At 42.1% G+C, this 15,545-nt stretch overlaps 1 protein-coding gene across 3 annotated transcripts; it reads right to left on the bottom strand.

Moving 5' to 3' along the window:
- Positions 1–798: 798 nt before the first annotated feature.
- Positions 799–14,177, bottom strand: srrm2 (serine/arginine repetitive matrix 2). Of its 3 annotated transcripts, none has more exons than XM_044181611.1 (14): positions 13,959–14,177; positions 12,554–12,805; positions 11,750–11,845; positions 11,030–11,212; positions 9,798–9,881; positions 9,651–9,719; positions 9,528–9,560; positions 9,071–9,187; positions 8,416–8,554; positions 5,901–8,221; positions 4,460–5,149; positions 4,191–4,265; positions 3,231–3,338; positions 799–1,320 (listed from the first exon to the last, which is right to left on the bottom strand). In XM_044181611.1, the coding sequence occupies exons 2-14, from the start codon at positions 12,799–12,801 to the stop codon at positions 1,266–1,268; spliced, it is 4,218 nt and encodes a 1,405-aa protein (XP_044037546.1). In that variant the 5' UTR covers positions 12,802–12,805; positions 13,959–14,177; the 3' UTR covers positions 799–1,265. The 3 variants fall into 3 exon arrangements, with proteins under 3 accessions (XP_044037546.1, XP_044037548.1, XP_044037547.1); XM_044181613.1 differs by having other exon boundaries at positions 3,267–3,338; XM_044181612.1 differs by having other exon boundaries at positions 9,651–9,716; positions 13,959–14,176.
- Between the last annotated feature and the right edge of the window lie 1,368 nt (positions 14,178–15,545).

Raw genomic sequence — 15,545 nt, 5'->3', positions numbered from 1 at the left:
AGTTGAGCAGCAACCTCTTTAAACATGATTTTCACCTTAACCTTCCTATTTTAGTCACTTCAATATGAGGGGGATAAATTTCACACATTGACAGTATCATTGTGTATCAGTCTGTTTAAACATATAATTTAAGCTATACATTGTTTACACTGAGACATTAAAACCTAAGATACCTTGCAATATTCTACATTTTTGGTAGTGTAAGCAAATCCCATCAAGTCCAAAACCAACAATGTGTTAGTCCTTCTCTCAATACTTCCTGTCTGTGCCACTCAGCTCCAAGCCCATTGGTTCCCACAGAAGACGTCACAAATATATCGTTTCACTTTTAAAAAATTTAATTAATTTTTTTTTTAAACCCGCAAGTAGTTTTTAAATCAAACTTTATTCAAACAGGAGGAAAAAGTGCATTTGTTGGGGACTATTTTCAGTGGCGGATGAATCCACATGTGGTGCTCTGGTGAGTGTTTGGGGCAGCAGGACAGTGTGTGTGGGACTGAGTCAGAATAAACTACAGTGTGTGTGTTCATGGTGATGAAGGAACATGTCACCCAGTGCAGCAGTGCAGCTCACTGATGTGTTTTAATAGTTTGTGGACAACAATGGAGCTCTGTGGCTCAGAGGAAGAAGATCCATCAGGCTGTGATACACACACAACACTCGTTAGCAGATACGTTCACTGCTGGTTTGAGTCTGCATATGGGATTTGTCGACAAGAAAAATAAATAAAAAATATCACCAAACCTATCCTTTAAGTTTTATGTCCCACAGTAACCAGATGGACAAATTCCACACAAATAAAATGTACAATTGCCTTTTATTATTATTAACCATTTTCAACAAAGAAATTATCCACGTTTCAGTTTCTGCTTACATTAAATGGAAATCTGATATCTGTTACATGATAACCAAAATACAGACAGCTCATATCTACAGGTAGAACGCAACAAACAGTACAAGTACAGAAGAACATTGTTAGAGTCACGTTTTACTTTACTGTGTTTGTGTGTGTGTGTGAGTGCGTACGTTTCTTATTCAGCTCATAAAAAGAAATGTACAAGCCAGCCTCTGGTCATCGTTGCTTAAAAAAAACAAACATTGTTGATAACTGTGTGGTGGCTCAGAACCAAAACGAGTCCCCTGACACTCACAGATGTATATCTACTGACCGCTGGCTGTGAAGTCCACGTTGTAGTCCATTTCAAACCAGCCAGAGGTGACCAGAGAAACAACACATAGGAAGTGAAGCGTCTCGAGTTGTCAGCTCATTTCCTTCGCCTGCTGCTTGACGATCGGCTCGGTGACTGCCTGCTGCCGCTCCTACCAGGAAGAAAAAAAGAGGAAAATAAATCATCATTTATAAAAAGGCTCAGGGGCGTCACCTTCTCACCGTTGGACAGGATATTTAGTGTTAAATAGACTTTATTTGTGTAGCACATTTCAAGAAGCGCAGGTTCTGCGCAAGATAGGATGAACGGAAACAAACCCGAAGAGGTAAAAAATACTGTTCGAGTCACTTTTCGCAAACTTTGCATATTAAATTTATTCTTCATCTGGTGTCAAATTAAAGCGCCCTGGAAAGTCAGTAAGTTTACATGCACTCACGTATCTACTGAATAGCTAAACATTAGGACGATACGGGAGCTTGATAAAGGCATGGTTTGTCTTTCTACATACTTTGGGTTTCTTTTTGTATTGAAACATATGACAAGAATTGGAACTATATTGCTGTTTGGCCCTAAGGAGCTGCCATACGCTGAATACTGAACTAGCAGCAAGTCTGAATACTGTTTTATATACTCATGTGTACAGTGTTGCATTGTGAGGATAAACCCCGTCAAAACTTTGGTCAGCGCGCTATTAATGACAAAGGTTCATGAAGACAGTTTGACATCCTCTGGTTAGGTCGAAAAACCCAGAAGTGCAGTCTGTGGACAAGTCATCGTCGACTCTTGCCAAACACAAAAAAATAAAAAGACTAATGGTACATGTAGCAGTGCTTGCTGACAAGACAGAAAAAGGAACATGCCAGGTCAAAAAGCTGACAGAGTTAAAGGAGCTGGCTGCATTTTCAAAAGGCCAAGACTTTAAGTACCAACAGAGAACTCGTCCAAAGGTAAAGCTAACTAGCTGGCCAGCAGTTTTAGCTGCTTAATGAGAGACTCTTCTGACTGGATACGTGTGGTACACGACATCCCTAAACCCTGACAAACTAGCCTACACCTCATCTTAGTTGAAAAATGTAGGTCACAGTCGACAGAATCTTTTCTTGAGGACTGAAAATAGGACAAGATCTGGCTGCGTTGTGTTCCGGCTCGGTCGCCAGGCCAATGTCAAGTGAGTTGTTTTGCCAACATTTGTTATCAAAACAATATTTGTGATGACAGTGAGCAGAAGACAGAACAGGTTTAATTGCCTCCCTTTGTCACTTTTTACCCTTCCTTTCTCTTTCACTCTCGCTAATTACAAACTTGGAAAAAAAAAGGTTTTGTTTGTATATGTGACGAAGACAGTAAAAAAATGTACTATTTAAATTAAATATAAATGTATAAAAAAGACATGTATAGATAAATATAGGCATTTATATACATTCACAAGTAAAATTCAGCGCAGTGCATCATCTCCCGCAGCCACGACATACTTCAATTGGTGCATAATGCAGCGGCTATGCTGTTAACAAAAACTAGTCGTCAGTCCCACATCACCCCAGTTCTTGCCTCCCTTCACTGACTTCCAGTAAAACGCAGAACTGACTTCAAAATCGTACTAATGATGTCAAGGCCTGGCCCCTGCATATGTGGCTGAGTTGTTGAGCCCCAATTCCAGCTCTCGGCCACTCCGATCATCTGATCAAGGCGTTTTATCTGTTCCCCGTTCCTATTTTAAATGCAGAGGTGACTGCGCTTTTGCGATTGTAGCGCCTAAACTTTGGAACAGCCTTCCCCACTCCATCAGATCTGCTGAATCTGTGGTTTGTTTTAAGCGGCTGCTGAAAACTCTGTGTATTTTGGTCATGTGCTTTAATTTTTGTCTATGTATCATGTGTGTCATCAAGTGTGTGTGTGTATTTTATCCTATATGTGAAGCACTTTGTAAATTTTTGTTATTTTTATTGTGAGGGTCAAATTGTTGACTGACACTCGTGGCATCACTTATATCTGACACCACCATTTGCACAGGTTTCTAGTTCAAGCTCTTTGCAGTTTAAATGTCACGCGGTGGCTACAGACCTGCGACGCGGCGAGGGCGGCGCTGCTCTCATGTACCTTGGAGGAGAATAACTGAGTGAGCGAGAATCTCTCAGCGAATCAGCCGGCACCCTCCCAGATCCGGCAGGGCTGTGAGGAAAACACAACTGTCAATCAAAGTCAAACGCTACCACACTACTGTAGAACTCTACTTTAGTGCAGTAATAGTTTATCATACATTTCACAAAAATCTCAAATAAAAGTTGGTATTCAAATAACAGTTTGGGATGTGGTCAGTGTACAACTAAATTTAATATCATTACAAAAAAAAAAAAAGACGATTTAGTTATAATTCAATTTTGAGTATTTCCACCCTGTCATGGACGGATCCTTAAAACGCAGCATGAAAGGTAAACGCTGCCGATACAAGAGCTGCTGATTCACAGCAAATCGATACGGTTTGACTCAATGATACCATGGTGGATTGCTCCAATCCAAAGCATAAACATTATTACTCCTTGTTCATTTTAAAACTATGCTTCCATACAGTCATGTGTAGCTTACTGTTAAGTGACTCAGAAAGGAAACACAAGAAGTCATGTCGCTGGATTTTAGACTGGTGGGTACAGTCCGACTTTTTAGGGCTGATACCAATATTTAAGTTAAAAAATCTGACACCATTAAATCAGCTGATAATCATTATTTAACGCAAACCCATAAATTCTTTTCATAAGGATCCCTTAAATTTAGTAATCAAAGAACTGTGACCAAAATATGTATTGAGTGGGAATTTTTAGCGTGAAATCTAACTTGTTAGTGCTCTGACGGACAAACTATGTAATGAAGACACTGTTTCTAAATGACTTCAAACATATCTTCGGTATTTCGTTGATAGTAGTAAGCACTATTTCTATGTACATCAGCTCTTAATAAACCAGAAATGAAGTTCTGAGTAATGCTACACTTTGAGTGACATCAAGTGATCAGTTCTTCTCTTCTTACCTCTTTTTCTTTGTTTCCTTTTCATTCTCTGATGAGGAGGATGAGGAAGGAGAGCTTTGAGCTTTGTCTGTCTTCCTGTTAAAAAGAAAACATAGTAGTTATTAATAATTACCCTTGCCTTGTTACTAAGTAGTTTATGATGAATCAGTAGAACAACTGTTTTATTATGACTTGATCATAAAAAATAAAAAGTGTGCTGCAAGATTATTCTGGATTCTTCTGTATCTAATGTTCATTTATCTCACACAGCTCAACTTTCTCCTGCTCACCCTTTTCCTTGCTCTACTTCAGAGTCAGAGCTGTCTGAAGAGGAGGATGACGAGGAGGACGAAGAGGAGGATGACGACGAGGAAGAGGAGCTGGAGCTGCTGCTCCTGTTGGCTTTCTTGTTTGCAGTTGCCTCCTTCCCGTTTACAGCGCTCTCACTTCTGACTGTTTGGTCTGACAGTTTAGGGGGTGTCACTGGTGACTGCTTTCTTCTTGGACCTCGTGACGACTGTTTGGTTTCTGGTTGGCTGCCAGCCGGAGACCTTCTAGAGGCCACATCAGAGCGCCTGGAGTCTGACTGGGAGCCTCCTCTACCTGAGGTTGGAGCATGGGATGAGTGTGTGGAAGGGCCCTGTGAAGAAGAGGAACGACTTTTCTGTTCTCTGTCCTCTCCCTTCTCGCCCACTCGCTCTGTTCTTCTGTCTCTCTCTGTTAGTGCTTTTGTGTCTTTCCTCTCCGGCGGCGGTGAAGGTGAGGCCGAAGAGGAAGAGGAGGAGCTGGAGGAAGATGAGGATGACGAGGATCGGCGGGGTTGGGGAACATCTTTTGGGTGCAGATGCTCCTTTTCCCTTAGTCGCTCTTGTTCTACCTCCCTCTGCCTGATCCTCTCATGTTCCCTTTCTCTCACTCTCTCTCTGGAGAGGGAGTGACTGCTCCTCCTTCGCCGCTGTGGAGAAGGAGAGCGACGGGACCTGGAAGAGGAAAATATAAAAGACAGTTCAGCCATTAAAATTTGCTCCTTATGGAATCAGAGTAAATGATGCTGTTGATGTAACATCAAGGAATTAATCTATAAATCTACAATCTTTTAAAAATGAATGCTCCTAAAGTCTTTAGTTCTGACGGTTAGATTATATCTTCATCCGGCATATTAAAAAGTGTAATCTTATAAATTGTTTGTCTACCTAAGTACATCTAGCATTTATAAATAGCTTTATGTATTAACTTATCCAGAAAACAACATCCTAAATTTGTGTAAGGTGCAAAATGTTAAACTTCTTTGAACTCAAAATAAAAACATAATGCAGTAAGTTTCCTTGGAAAAATGGGTGTTTGTAATTATACTTGATTTTTTTGTAAAAGTGACAGCCTGAATTTACATTGAAACATAAGTTTTACTTATTTCTTTTTCCTTTAGTACCTTCTTGAATAAAGCATCATAAAAGGTCAATAAATGTAAGTGACATTTACTGACTTCTGTGTAGTGAAGGTTTAAAAAATTGGTTACCACTCCTATGTGGCATTTGGGGCACCAAACATGTTACAGTTGTGTAGTAAACTTTAACTGCATGTAAGATTCAGTGAAGGCATTAAGGTCAAGCCAAACCATCATTTCATAAAAATCACCCCATTTATCCACTCTCAGATATAGCAGTCTTTAAGGTTAGCCAGGTGTTAAGACAGCAAAGACCCAGCATATGTACATGCAGGTTCTCATATTACCTGCTGGGTGGGCTTCGCCTCCTTGGGCTTCTGGACCTGCTCCTCCTGGCAATCCGCTCACGTTCTCTGTCCTTCTCTCTCTCCCTATTCCTCTCCTTCTCCCTGTCCCTCTGCCTCTCTCTCTCTCGGTTTGACCAGGCTGGAGGAGGAGAAGCTCTCCTGGATCGGAACGGGGGTTCCTGATATTGCCGTGGTGGGGTGCGACGGGCTGGGGAGGTGGTGGAGGTTTTCTGGGGCGGAGAGCGTGACCTCCTGGCTGGAGGGCTAGACCTCACAGGCCTCCTGGCGGCATCCCTCTCCCTCCCTCTCTCTCTTTCCATGACTTTTGTCTCCACCCTGGCTTTGGCCACAGGTGGGGAGTACCTGTTGCTGCCTCTGCTGGCGTCCGCTCTGTTGGATGGGGAAGGAGGCGGACTGGGGCTGTCCATCTGTGTGGGGCTATATCGCTCCTGACCTTTCGTCCGGGACGGGTAACTCTCTGCAGGAGCTCTGTGGGACGGTCTTTCCCTCTCACGTTTGTCGCCTCCATCTTCTCTTTCCTTCTGGGGTCGTCTAGGTCCTTCGCCCTCAGAAGCAGAGGCAGGGCTTTCCTTTCTACCATTGGCTAAATACTTCTGAACTGCAGCCCCGATGGCAGATGGTGAACTTTTCGAGGGGCTACTTTTTTCCCTCCCTGCTGACCCAGCCTCCTTCGCCTTGCCCTCATCTTCAGAGGATGAGGACGAAGAGGAAGAGGAAGATGATGAGGAGGACGAGGAGCTATCACTGTCACTACCGCTGCTGCTACTGCTGCTGCTGCTACCGCTACCACTACCACTGCTGCTGCTGCTGCTACTGCTGCTGCTCTCTCTTCTTTTCTCAGCCGGTTTCGCCTTGTCATCACGTTTCTCCTTTCTTGGAGGGCTTCTTGTCTTCTCTTGGCTCTCGTTGATCACTGGTCTTCTGCCTTTCTCTGCAGGTGTCGATCCATCTCGCCTACTTTCTGCAGACGATCGGAGAGCCTCATCTCTCTTTCTGCCGCCTTCTTGACCTCGCTCACTGTCTTGTTCCCTTTGCTTGTTCAGATGTCTGTCCCTCTCTTTAGTACTCTCCCTGTCTTTTTCTCTTCTACTCTCCTCCTCCCTTTCTCTTTGACGCCCATTGATGACAGGTGAGCGAGAGGCGGGTGACAGGGAATCGCGGGACGGGTGTACATCCCTTCTCCTGTCATTTTTCTGCTGGCAAGGAGACATCTCTCTCTCCTGTCTCTTCCCAGCGTCTTTCCTGTTGTCCCTTTCATTTGGTGCCCTTGAGTGCAGATCTCTCTCAGTCCTGCGCTCCCTATCTACACTCCTCTCCCTCCTTGCCCTCTCCTTCTCAGGGGGAGGCGACGGCGATGAGGAGCCGTGTCTCGTCTTTTTGTCCTGATTATTCCTGTTTTTTCCCCGCTCAATGTCTCTGCTTCTTTCCCTTCTAGTCTCCTGTTTAGGTGGAGGAGAAGGAGAAGGGGACGAGGAGGAATCATGTCTGGTCCTCTGAGGAACACTCTCCTTTCCTCTGTCCCTCTTTTCTCTGCTCCTGGAGCGCCTCCCCTTCTCCACGTCTCTGCTCCTTGAGCGCCTCCCCTTCTCCACGTCTCTGCTCCTGGAGCGCCTCCCCTTCTCCACGTCTCTGCTCCTGGAGCGCCTCCCCTTCTCCAAGTCTCTGCTTCTGGAGCGCCTCCCCTTCTCCAAGTCTCTGCTTCTGGAGCGCCTCCCCTTCTCCACGTCTCTGCTCCTGGAGCGCCTCCCCTTCTCCACGTCTCTGCTCCTGGAGCGCCTCCCCTTCTCCACGTCTCTGCTCCTGGAGCGCCTCCCCTTCTCCACGTCTCTGCTTCTGGAGCGCCTCCCTCTCTGCCTCTCGTTTTCTCTGCTCCTTGAACGCCTCCCCTTTTCCATTTCTCTGCTTCTTGAACGCCTTACTTTCTCCACCTCTCTGCTTCTGGAGCGCCTCCCTCTCTCCCTCTCATTTTCTCTGCTCCTCGATCGCCTTCCTTTATCCATCTCTCTGCTTCTGGAGCGCCTTATTCTCTCTCTCTCCTTTTCTTTGCTTCTCGAACGCCTCCCTTTCTCCCTCTCGTTTTCTATGCTCCTAGAACGCCTCCTTTTCTCCATCTCTCTGCTTCTGGAGCGCCTGCCTTTCTCACTCTCCTTCTGTTTGCTTCTGGACCTTCTCCCTTTCTCCCTGCTTTTTTCTGTCTGTGGTGGTGGTGGAGAAGGGGATGAAGAGTCATGTCTCCTCTTGGCGGAGGTCTTCTCCATCTCACTCAGTCGCTCTTTCTCTCTCTCAAGATTGGGCCTCTTCTAGATGACAGAGGAAAGATTTGCTGGTGTCATTTTACGCACAATTTTATGTTAACGATGGAGTAAAAGTAAAATACCTATTTATGATCAAATAAATCAGTTAAATTTTAGTTTGGGATACTATGAGCAAAAGAAACATATCCAAATGAAAGTTTCAAAGTGTGATTAGTCCAATGCAATAGCCTCAGCATTACCCCTTCGCCTCCCTGATGATGTGGGCTGTGCACCTCGTAGCCCCGTCTCCTCCTGTCTGGCGATCTCCCCTTTCTACCTTCATCAGCTTTTCTTGCAGTTTGATCCTGTTGACGTGTTCTCAGTGGAGCTGGAGACTGGCTGTTGACATCGAAAAAAAACAAAAAACAAAATCAGATCAGGTTTAGCCCAATACAGTCAAGGGTTCAGTATGTTTAAACAAACTAGTTTGTAAAAAGTGCCCAAAAATGTCTAAGTCAAGAGTGTTTATAGTTGTTCCAAATGGTCAGACTCGAAGCCGGGGCAAAAAGCCTGCTTTCACTGAGTGGGGCAAGACACGATGAATCGTACAAATGGGGGCTGAGCATCACTACTCGCTAAATGTCAGAAGTTGGTCTACATCTTCTGGAGTATGGAAAAAAATGAGTGCTCTGCTGAACTGTTACTACCGTTATTAACTTGTCTGGTCTTTTGAAATGTTGGCTGAGGTTTGGTACAGTAAATGGCAGGCTTGTTTGCTGATTACAGATACATTCACCTTGAAGTCAGTCGTTACATTCTGGTACACGTCTACCAGGAAATGAAAGCAAATTCTCAATGGAAAAAAATATTTTTTATCATCATCATCATCATCATCATCATAATATCATCTCATACCTGTGAGCAGAGCTGGAGGAGACACTCCTGTTTCGTGCTGCCTTTGCTTTTGGCGGACTCAAACTTTCACTCTTCTTTCTTTTATTCTTTGACACCTTCTGCTTCTCATCTGAGGAACTTTGAGTGGGTGAGGGGGGACAGAAATTTTAACATGATGCTGTGCATTATCCCATACATTCAGTACCCCTTAACTACCAAAAGTTATCCCCGATTTGTTATAAATGTATAACAAAAGCAGGTTTGGTGATCTCCAATAAAAACAATATTCAAGAAAAGAATTAAACTTTTATAAAAGTGGTTTTGGAGCTACAGCTGACGAAGAGCCAAAACTCAGTCTCTTTCCAATAAACTTTTCTATTTACAGTATAAACTGTGCCAGAACAAGAACAAAGCAACAATGCTCTGCTGATTGCTTATGAGGCAGGACTGATATGTGGACAGATTTAAAAACACCTACCTGTCTTCTTCTTCCTCATCTTCTGATGCCTCACTGAAACACAAATTTTCCAGTCAATAATCACTGTCAACGTGAAATAATTAAATCAAAACGTTAAGATAAAAAAATCCAGCGATGGAATACCGTTTCTTTTTCTTCTTTTTGGATTTCTTCTTCTCTCGCCGAGGAGATGGGGAGGGACTCTCTGAGCTGCTGACAGAAGGCACACATAACTGTCAGACCATTTCTTCACTGTCAGGACCTTTTCTGCTCATCAATTTATTTTCTCACCTGTCTCTGTTCTTGTTTTTCTTTTTCTTCTTCCGACTACGCTTCTTGGGAGGAGAATCTGAATTGTCTGAATCTTCCACCAACCTGAGAGAGCAAAGGCAAGAGACCTCGAGTCAGGGACAGAAATAATGCTGGGTGATAGGTGATGAGTGTACACTGTAGTAAGTGAGCCTACTGGTGGTGTTGTTTCAGCCCATTAACTACAAACTGGTGAACTTTATACTACTTCCAACCATTTTCCAGAGCAGAACTGTGGTTTTGGGATTGAAAAAGTATTACAATGACTTGCAGGTGCACTTTAGACAGGCATGCAGCATGAGCTTTACTCCCATCAGCTGACATTTTGGTAACACCGTGCCTTCTTCAGAGCTTGAAGCTTGTTTTTCAATTCTGTATGGTCTTAAAATGGATAACATCACTTGAAACTACCCTTTCATAACAGTCCTCTCACAACTGCATTTTCATGCAAAAATACCTTTGAAAAAAAAAAGTGAAAGGCAGTTAACTGAATTGGATTAGGTAACTCAAGCAGGTTTCAAATCTCGGAAAACACAAACCAGTGACTGCCTAGAAGGTAGAAAACCAACCAAAAAACATGTGGTATGAATTGCAAATTGGTCAGTATAAATAAGAATTATACACATCAAAATTATCCTTTAAAGTTGTACCAGTAAATTTTACACGATGGCATCACAAAACGGCAGTGATCGGACTGGAGCAACACACACACTAGAAGGGTATTTTGCATATTGTTTTTCATGTATGTATTGATTACAATCTGAAGACTGTTGTACACAAATGTGCCCTTACTAATTAGTACACCAACTGCTGTTGTTACGTAAGCCTTTGGCCCATCGAAAGTTTTCACGAGCCTGAAAAAGCACTGAGCAAAACACGCTGCTCTTATACATGTTTAAAAAAAAAAAGACTCTGGATCATATATTTTCATCGTCTGAGTGTGCAGTCACTAACACCAACATTTGTAGTTTATTTTTTTACTGACTACATGTTCATCTTGCAGTTTCCAACACCTCTAGCTGTGCAGTACATGCTATGCACAAAGCTCTTTTTCACTGTATATTGAATGTTCACTTCGTCCTTTTTAAAGCCTTTTTACCACTGCTGGAAATCATTTTTAGCTACAATGTCCAGCTCTGTTACTTTGCTATGTTGAACATTAATTTGATATGCACACCAGCACTGCGGGTGTGTTTTGTGCTTGTCCTACTCACGTATATTTCTGCTGCAGCCTCTCCTTCTCCAGGCGTTCTTGCTCTCTCTTCTCCTTCTCTCTTTCCTTGCGATCGGCTTGGAAGGACGATCCGTCCACATAGTCGCTGGCAATGCCAAAAGCAGCACGAAGACGGTCATTCTTCTGCTGGTTGGCTGCAGCCAGAGCATGAGTCTCTGTCACCCTGAGAGAAAACAAATCAAACAGCTTTGTATTACTGACACTGTGCACTATGAACCAATGAGATGCACTGGGTACTTAATGTGGCACAGCACAACATCTGATATTGTTTGTGTTGCTGTTTCAACCTACAGAGTTTGATAATGACATTTCATATTTTCTAAATTTATTGTGTTCTGAAATCAAAAACGTGTATTCAAACAGGCTGAGACACAGAGTACATTGTGACCAATGCATAATGAAATATTGATATCTGTCATTAGAATTTCTAACAGTATGTCGGTTCAACATTTGGATATTCAAATACTTCAATATTTATATGCTGTAGTATTTGACTGCACCAAAGATTACTAACAATGCATTAGGGTGAAGCCACAGTGATCCATTAATGAAAAGACACGAGTATCTGGGGTTTTTTATAATTTCCACACACTCTCCGCACAGCCTAGTCTCAATAGCTTTTTATTCCATCAAAGCGTTTTGTCTTTTTTAATAAATTGGAGTCACATTAAATCTTGTTGTTTGTTTGTGTTGCACTTACGTTGGTCTTTCACTGGTGGCGGGAGCCGGCTCCTGCTTCTCCTTTAGCATCATACGGAAACTGTTCACTTTCTCCTCAATTTCCTCAGCTGAATACCTGCCCATCCAAACAGAGAAGAGTATTTAACACTGTACAGATTAAAAGCAACAATCTATTCCTATTTTACTCCCACTGCATCAAGCTATTGTCTACTGTATGTCCGTGTTATACAGTACACTACAACATTTACATATGACCAGTACTAGTACATAATTTATCAAATTAATTTCCCCACATCGTCATCACAGTTGCAAAGAAAAGGTAATGCCGTTTAAGAGGTGCTGAAACAATTAGTTAATGCATTAACAAGCTGAATTGATAACTACTTTAAGAACTGATTAATCCATTAGATAATTTATCAAGTACAAAATCCAAAAACTTGATGGTTACAGCTTTAAAAATGAAAGGTTATGCAGCTTTCCAAAGTATTACATACACATAAATGAATTTGTTACTGTTAGAAATAACAAGCTAAGCAATCTGAAGACATCACTTTTGGCTCTGGTTCTTGTGATGGCCATTTGTCATTACTTTTCACATTTGACAGACCAAATAATTAAAAATCAATTAATTAAATCAGTAATGAAAATAACTGATAGTTGTGGCCCCAGGTTTAAGATATTATAAAACTGTTTACAGCCTGGAATTCAGTAATTGCTTTGACCTCTATATAAGGACTTAACACAAATTCTGGGCAGCAGCAATGGTACATTTATTTTAAATGTGATTACACACAGGAGCCTGATGTAACAGCATGCGTCTTACCCTTGCTCCTCCATCATGTCCTGCAGCTCGGCACACTTGACCTCCAGCTGCCTCTTCCGTTGGTGCTCCAGTATGTCAGCATTGGGCTGCCTGTTGAGCTGACTCTCCAGCCTCTCCCGGTCCTTCTCATCCCGCTCGCCGCCACGCTCATCCCGTGGCCGTTTGACCCGCAGACTCGACAGGTTGCGCTGCACATAGCCATTGGTGCCGCTGCCCCGTGGAGTTGTCAAGCCAATCCCATTATACATGGCTCTGCAAAAAATAAAAAATAAAAAGAGAGATACAGTTAAGTGGTCGGACCAACAATAGGATTTAGGCGTCATCATGCCTTAATATTAAAATCAAAAACTAGAAATAAAAGATAATGAAAAACTGTAAAAACAGCATTAATCAGCATCTGTTTCCTCTAAGTCACAATCCCATTTGATCCAGTTTTTTTTTCACCGTTGTCTTTCTGTAGTTTAAGGGTGGAAGTCATCTTTTACATGAAGCTTAGATGGTTGACAGTGTTTATAATGTTTATGAATAGGTCCATAGTAGGGGGCCAGCATTTGGTAATAATTTTCCGTACTTGCAGCTATAAAGCTCTCCAGGATCTCACTTTAACACAAATCTTTATGTAGGCATATCTCCAAAATACAGAGAAAAACAACCATCAAGACTAAAACCCCAATATCCTTGACATTAAAACGTAAATGACGTATTTTAACTTATTTTTGAAAAGCTATCAGCAAACTGCTATCTGCAGTTTATCACTTTGCCATTTTAAGCATTTTAAATTATTGAGGGACTTAGTATTCTAAAATGGCTGACATAAATAAACTAGTAGTGAATATAGACATTTGAACTGACTGTATTTTAACTATATGAAGGTGGCTGACATAATAGCAGAAATAGTAATACAGTTACATGAAATCACTGAAACACGAACACAAGCAACTACCAAGTTAATTCCGGCGGCATTTTGTTGACACAGTTTTGTGTTTAGTGTGGCCCAGTTTCCTCGCAACGTATCGCAGTTCCTAAAAGGCTTATGAAACTTTGAGTGGATCTATGTTTCACTTGTCAGGTGTAAATACCCATTCTTGTTCGTATGCTGAGAGTTTATTCACGATAAAATCAATTTTGTCGCGCATTAACACGTGCGTCAGAATGGGCCTGTTGCTACGTCTGAATGTAAGACAGCAAATTTATGATGACTAAGGCTAAGACAAAGCATCTAATACCACATTAGGACTCACTGGATAAGGCTAACAGGACTGAAACCCACTGCTCTAATATTTAGTTTAATAAGCAACAGTGTGAATTTAATGCTATACATTTCTAAAGGCCCAACCACACTTATGCGTAGCGAACAATTCCTATCTAAGCTAGCTAACTGTTAGCTAACGTAATTGTTACGTACCAGTGTTTTCTCCGGGAGCGGAGAGAAAACTGCGTCGGAAGGAACTTGACGATAAATAAGGTCCTGTAGAATCAGACGCCGAAACAGACCTTATAATGGCGACGTCTTCAGAACTGTGAAAAATAAAGAAATGTGGCTAGTTAGCTACCAGCTAGCTGGTCTGGTCTCCAACCAAAGGAGGAACGAGATGAAAACCAAATGACGTCAGACGCACGTCTGAACTGCGATGCGTTCAGGTGCTAGGGGGCAAGACTGTACAATTAGCTTAATATAGGTTTAATCAGACTTTTGGTGAAATAATGCATAAATTATGAAATGATCGATTTACATTTAATGATAAAAATGTGTTTTGAGAAGAGACTTAAAAGAAGACTCTGACTCAGACAACCTAATGTCTTCGGGCAGGTTGTTCCAGATCCTCGGGGCCCTGATGGCAAAAGCTCTGTCCCCCTTAGTTTCCATCCTGGACTCAGGAACAGACAGGAGACCCCTGCCCGAAGATCTCAAATTACCTGAAGGTCCATAAGGGATTACAAGGTCTAAAATATAGTCTGGAGCCATGAAGAGCCTTAAAAGTAATCAACAGCCGAGCAGCTGAGTCCTGTACAGTCTGCAGGCGTGTCAGAGTTTTTAGATTAAGACGAGTGAACAGGCTGTTACAGTAATCGAGGTGTGAGGAGATAAAAACATTTGGGCGTCACTAAGATTTAGAATAGATCGGATTTTTGCAATATTTCTGAGGTGATAAAAACATGATTGGACAAGCTTAGTGATATGTTGCTCAAAACATAAACTGCTATCAAACAGGACACCAAGATTTCTTGCAACAGACTCGACATGTTGTGACAGGTAGCCAGTAGATGGCAGTATGTGTTTAGTGATGTGTTGGGGCCCAATAACAAGGATTTCAGTTTTATTTGAGTTGAGCTGAAGAAAATGTATCGATAGTCTTACAAGTGATACAAAGCTGGATTAACAACGGAGCAAAGCAATGAGCCATTTTAAGCATTTTGAAAGATGGAGGGTCTTTCTACTCTAAAATGGCTGACATTAAAAACATCAGAAGTTAATCAAGAGTGCAGTTTCCGTCCTCTGTGTGGCAATTACTTTGTGCTAAATGGTTTAATTGTCTGTTTTTCACCTAATCTTGTCTAGTCTTGCAGAGAGGCCTGTGTAAAAATATAGTTTTAATACTTACAATATTTCAGTTGACATTATATTCTTACAAAAATTAGTTTTTAACTGAACTAACTAGCTGTCTTACAGCAAACCTGGGACTGGATAGTATTCCAGTGTAGAAATACTGGTTAATATTGGGGGATCTGAGCAAAATGTGCTGGGAAAACATGTGTCTGGGGCTCAATATGGACCCACGGCAAATATTTGCCTCAGGACTCCCTAGTGAGTTACTCCTGCACTGAGGTTATATAGTGTGTAAAAATATGTTTCCACCTCAAAAACGTATTTAGGGGAAGTTAAAGAAGAGAAGAATATATTTAGTGTTTCCTGAGACAGTGTATGTTTGCCAATAATATCCCCTAAATCACACCCCAATTATGTTTTATCTTCAATGAAGTCCAGCATGTA

The sequence above is a fragment of the Siniperca chuatsi genome, linkage group LG21, assembly GCF_020085105.1.
Source record: "Siniperca chuatsi isolate FFG_IHB_CAS linkage group LG21, ASM2008510v1, whole genome shotgun sequence".
Lineage (NCBI taxonomy): Eukaryota > Metazoa > Chordata > Actinopteri > Centrarchiformes > Sinipercidae > Siniperca > Siniperca chuatsi.
The sequence above is the reverse complement of the archived record's forward strand: the minus strand, read 5'-3'. Positions and strand labels throughout refer to the sequence as shown.

Coding starts and splice junctions, on each gene's coding strand:
- srrm2 (XM_044181611.1), bottom strand. CDS start 12,801: ATGTATAATGGGATTGGCTTGACAACTCCACGGGGCAGCGGCACCAAT. Junction 9,188..9,527: donor GATGAGGAAGAAGAAGACAG/GTAGGTGTTTTT, acceptor ACCCACTCAAAG/TTCCTCAGATGAGAAGCAGA. Junction 3,339..4,190: donor AAGGAAACAAAGAAAAAGAG/GTAAGAAGAGAA, acceptor TTTTCCTCACAG/CCCTGCCGGATCTGGGAGGG.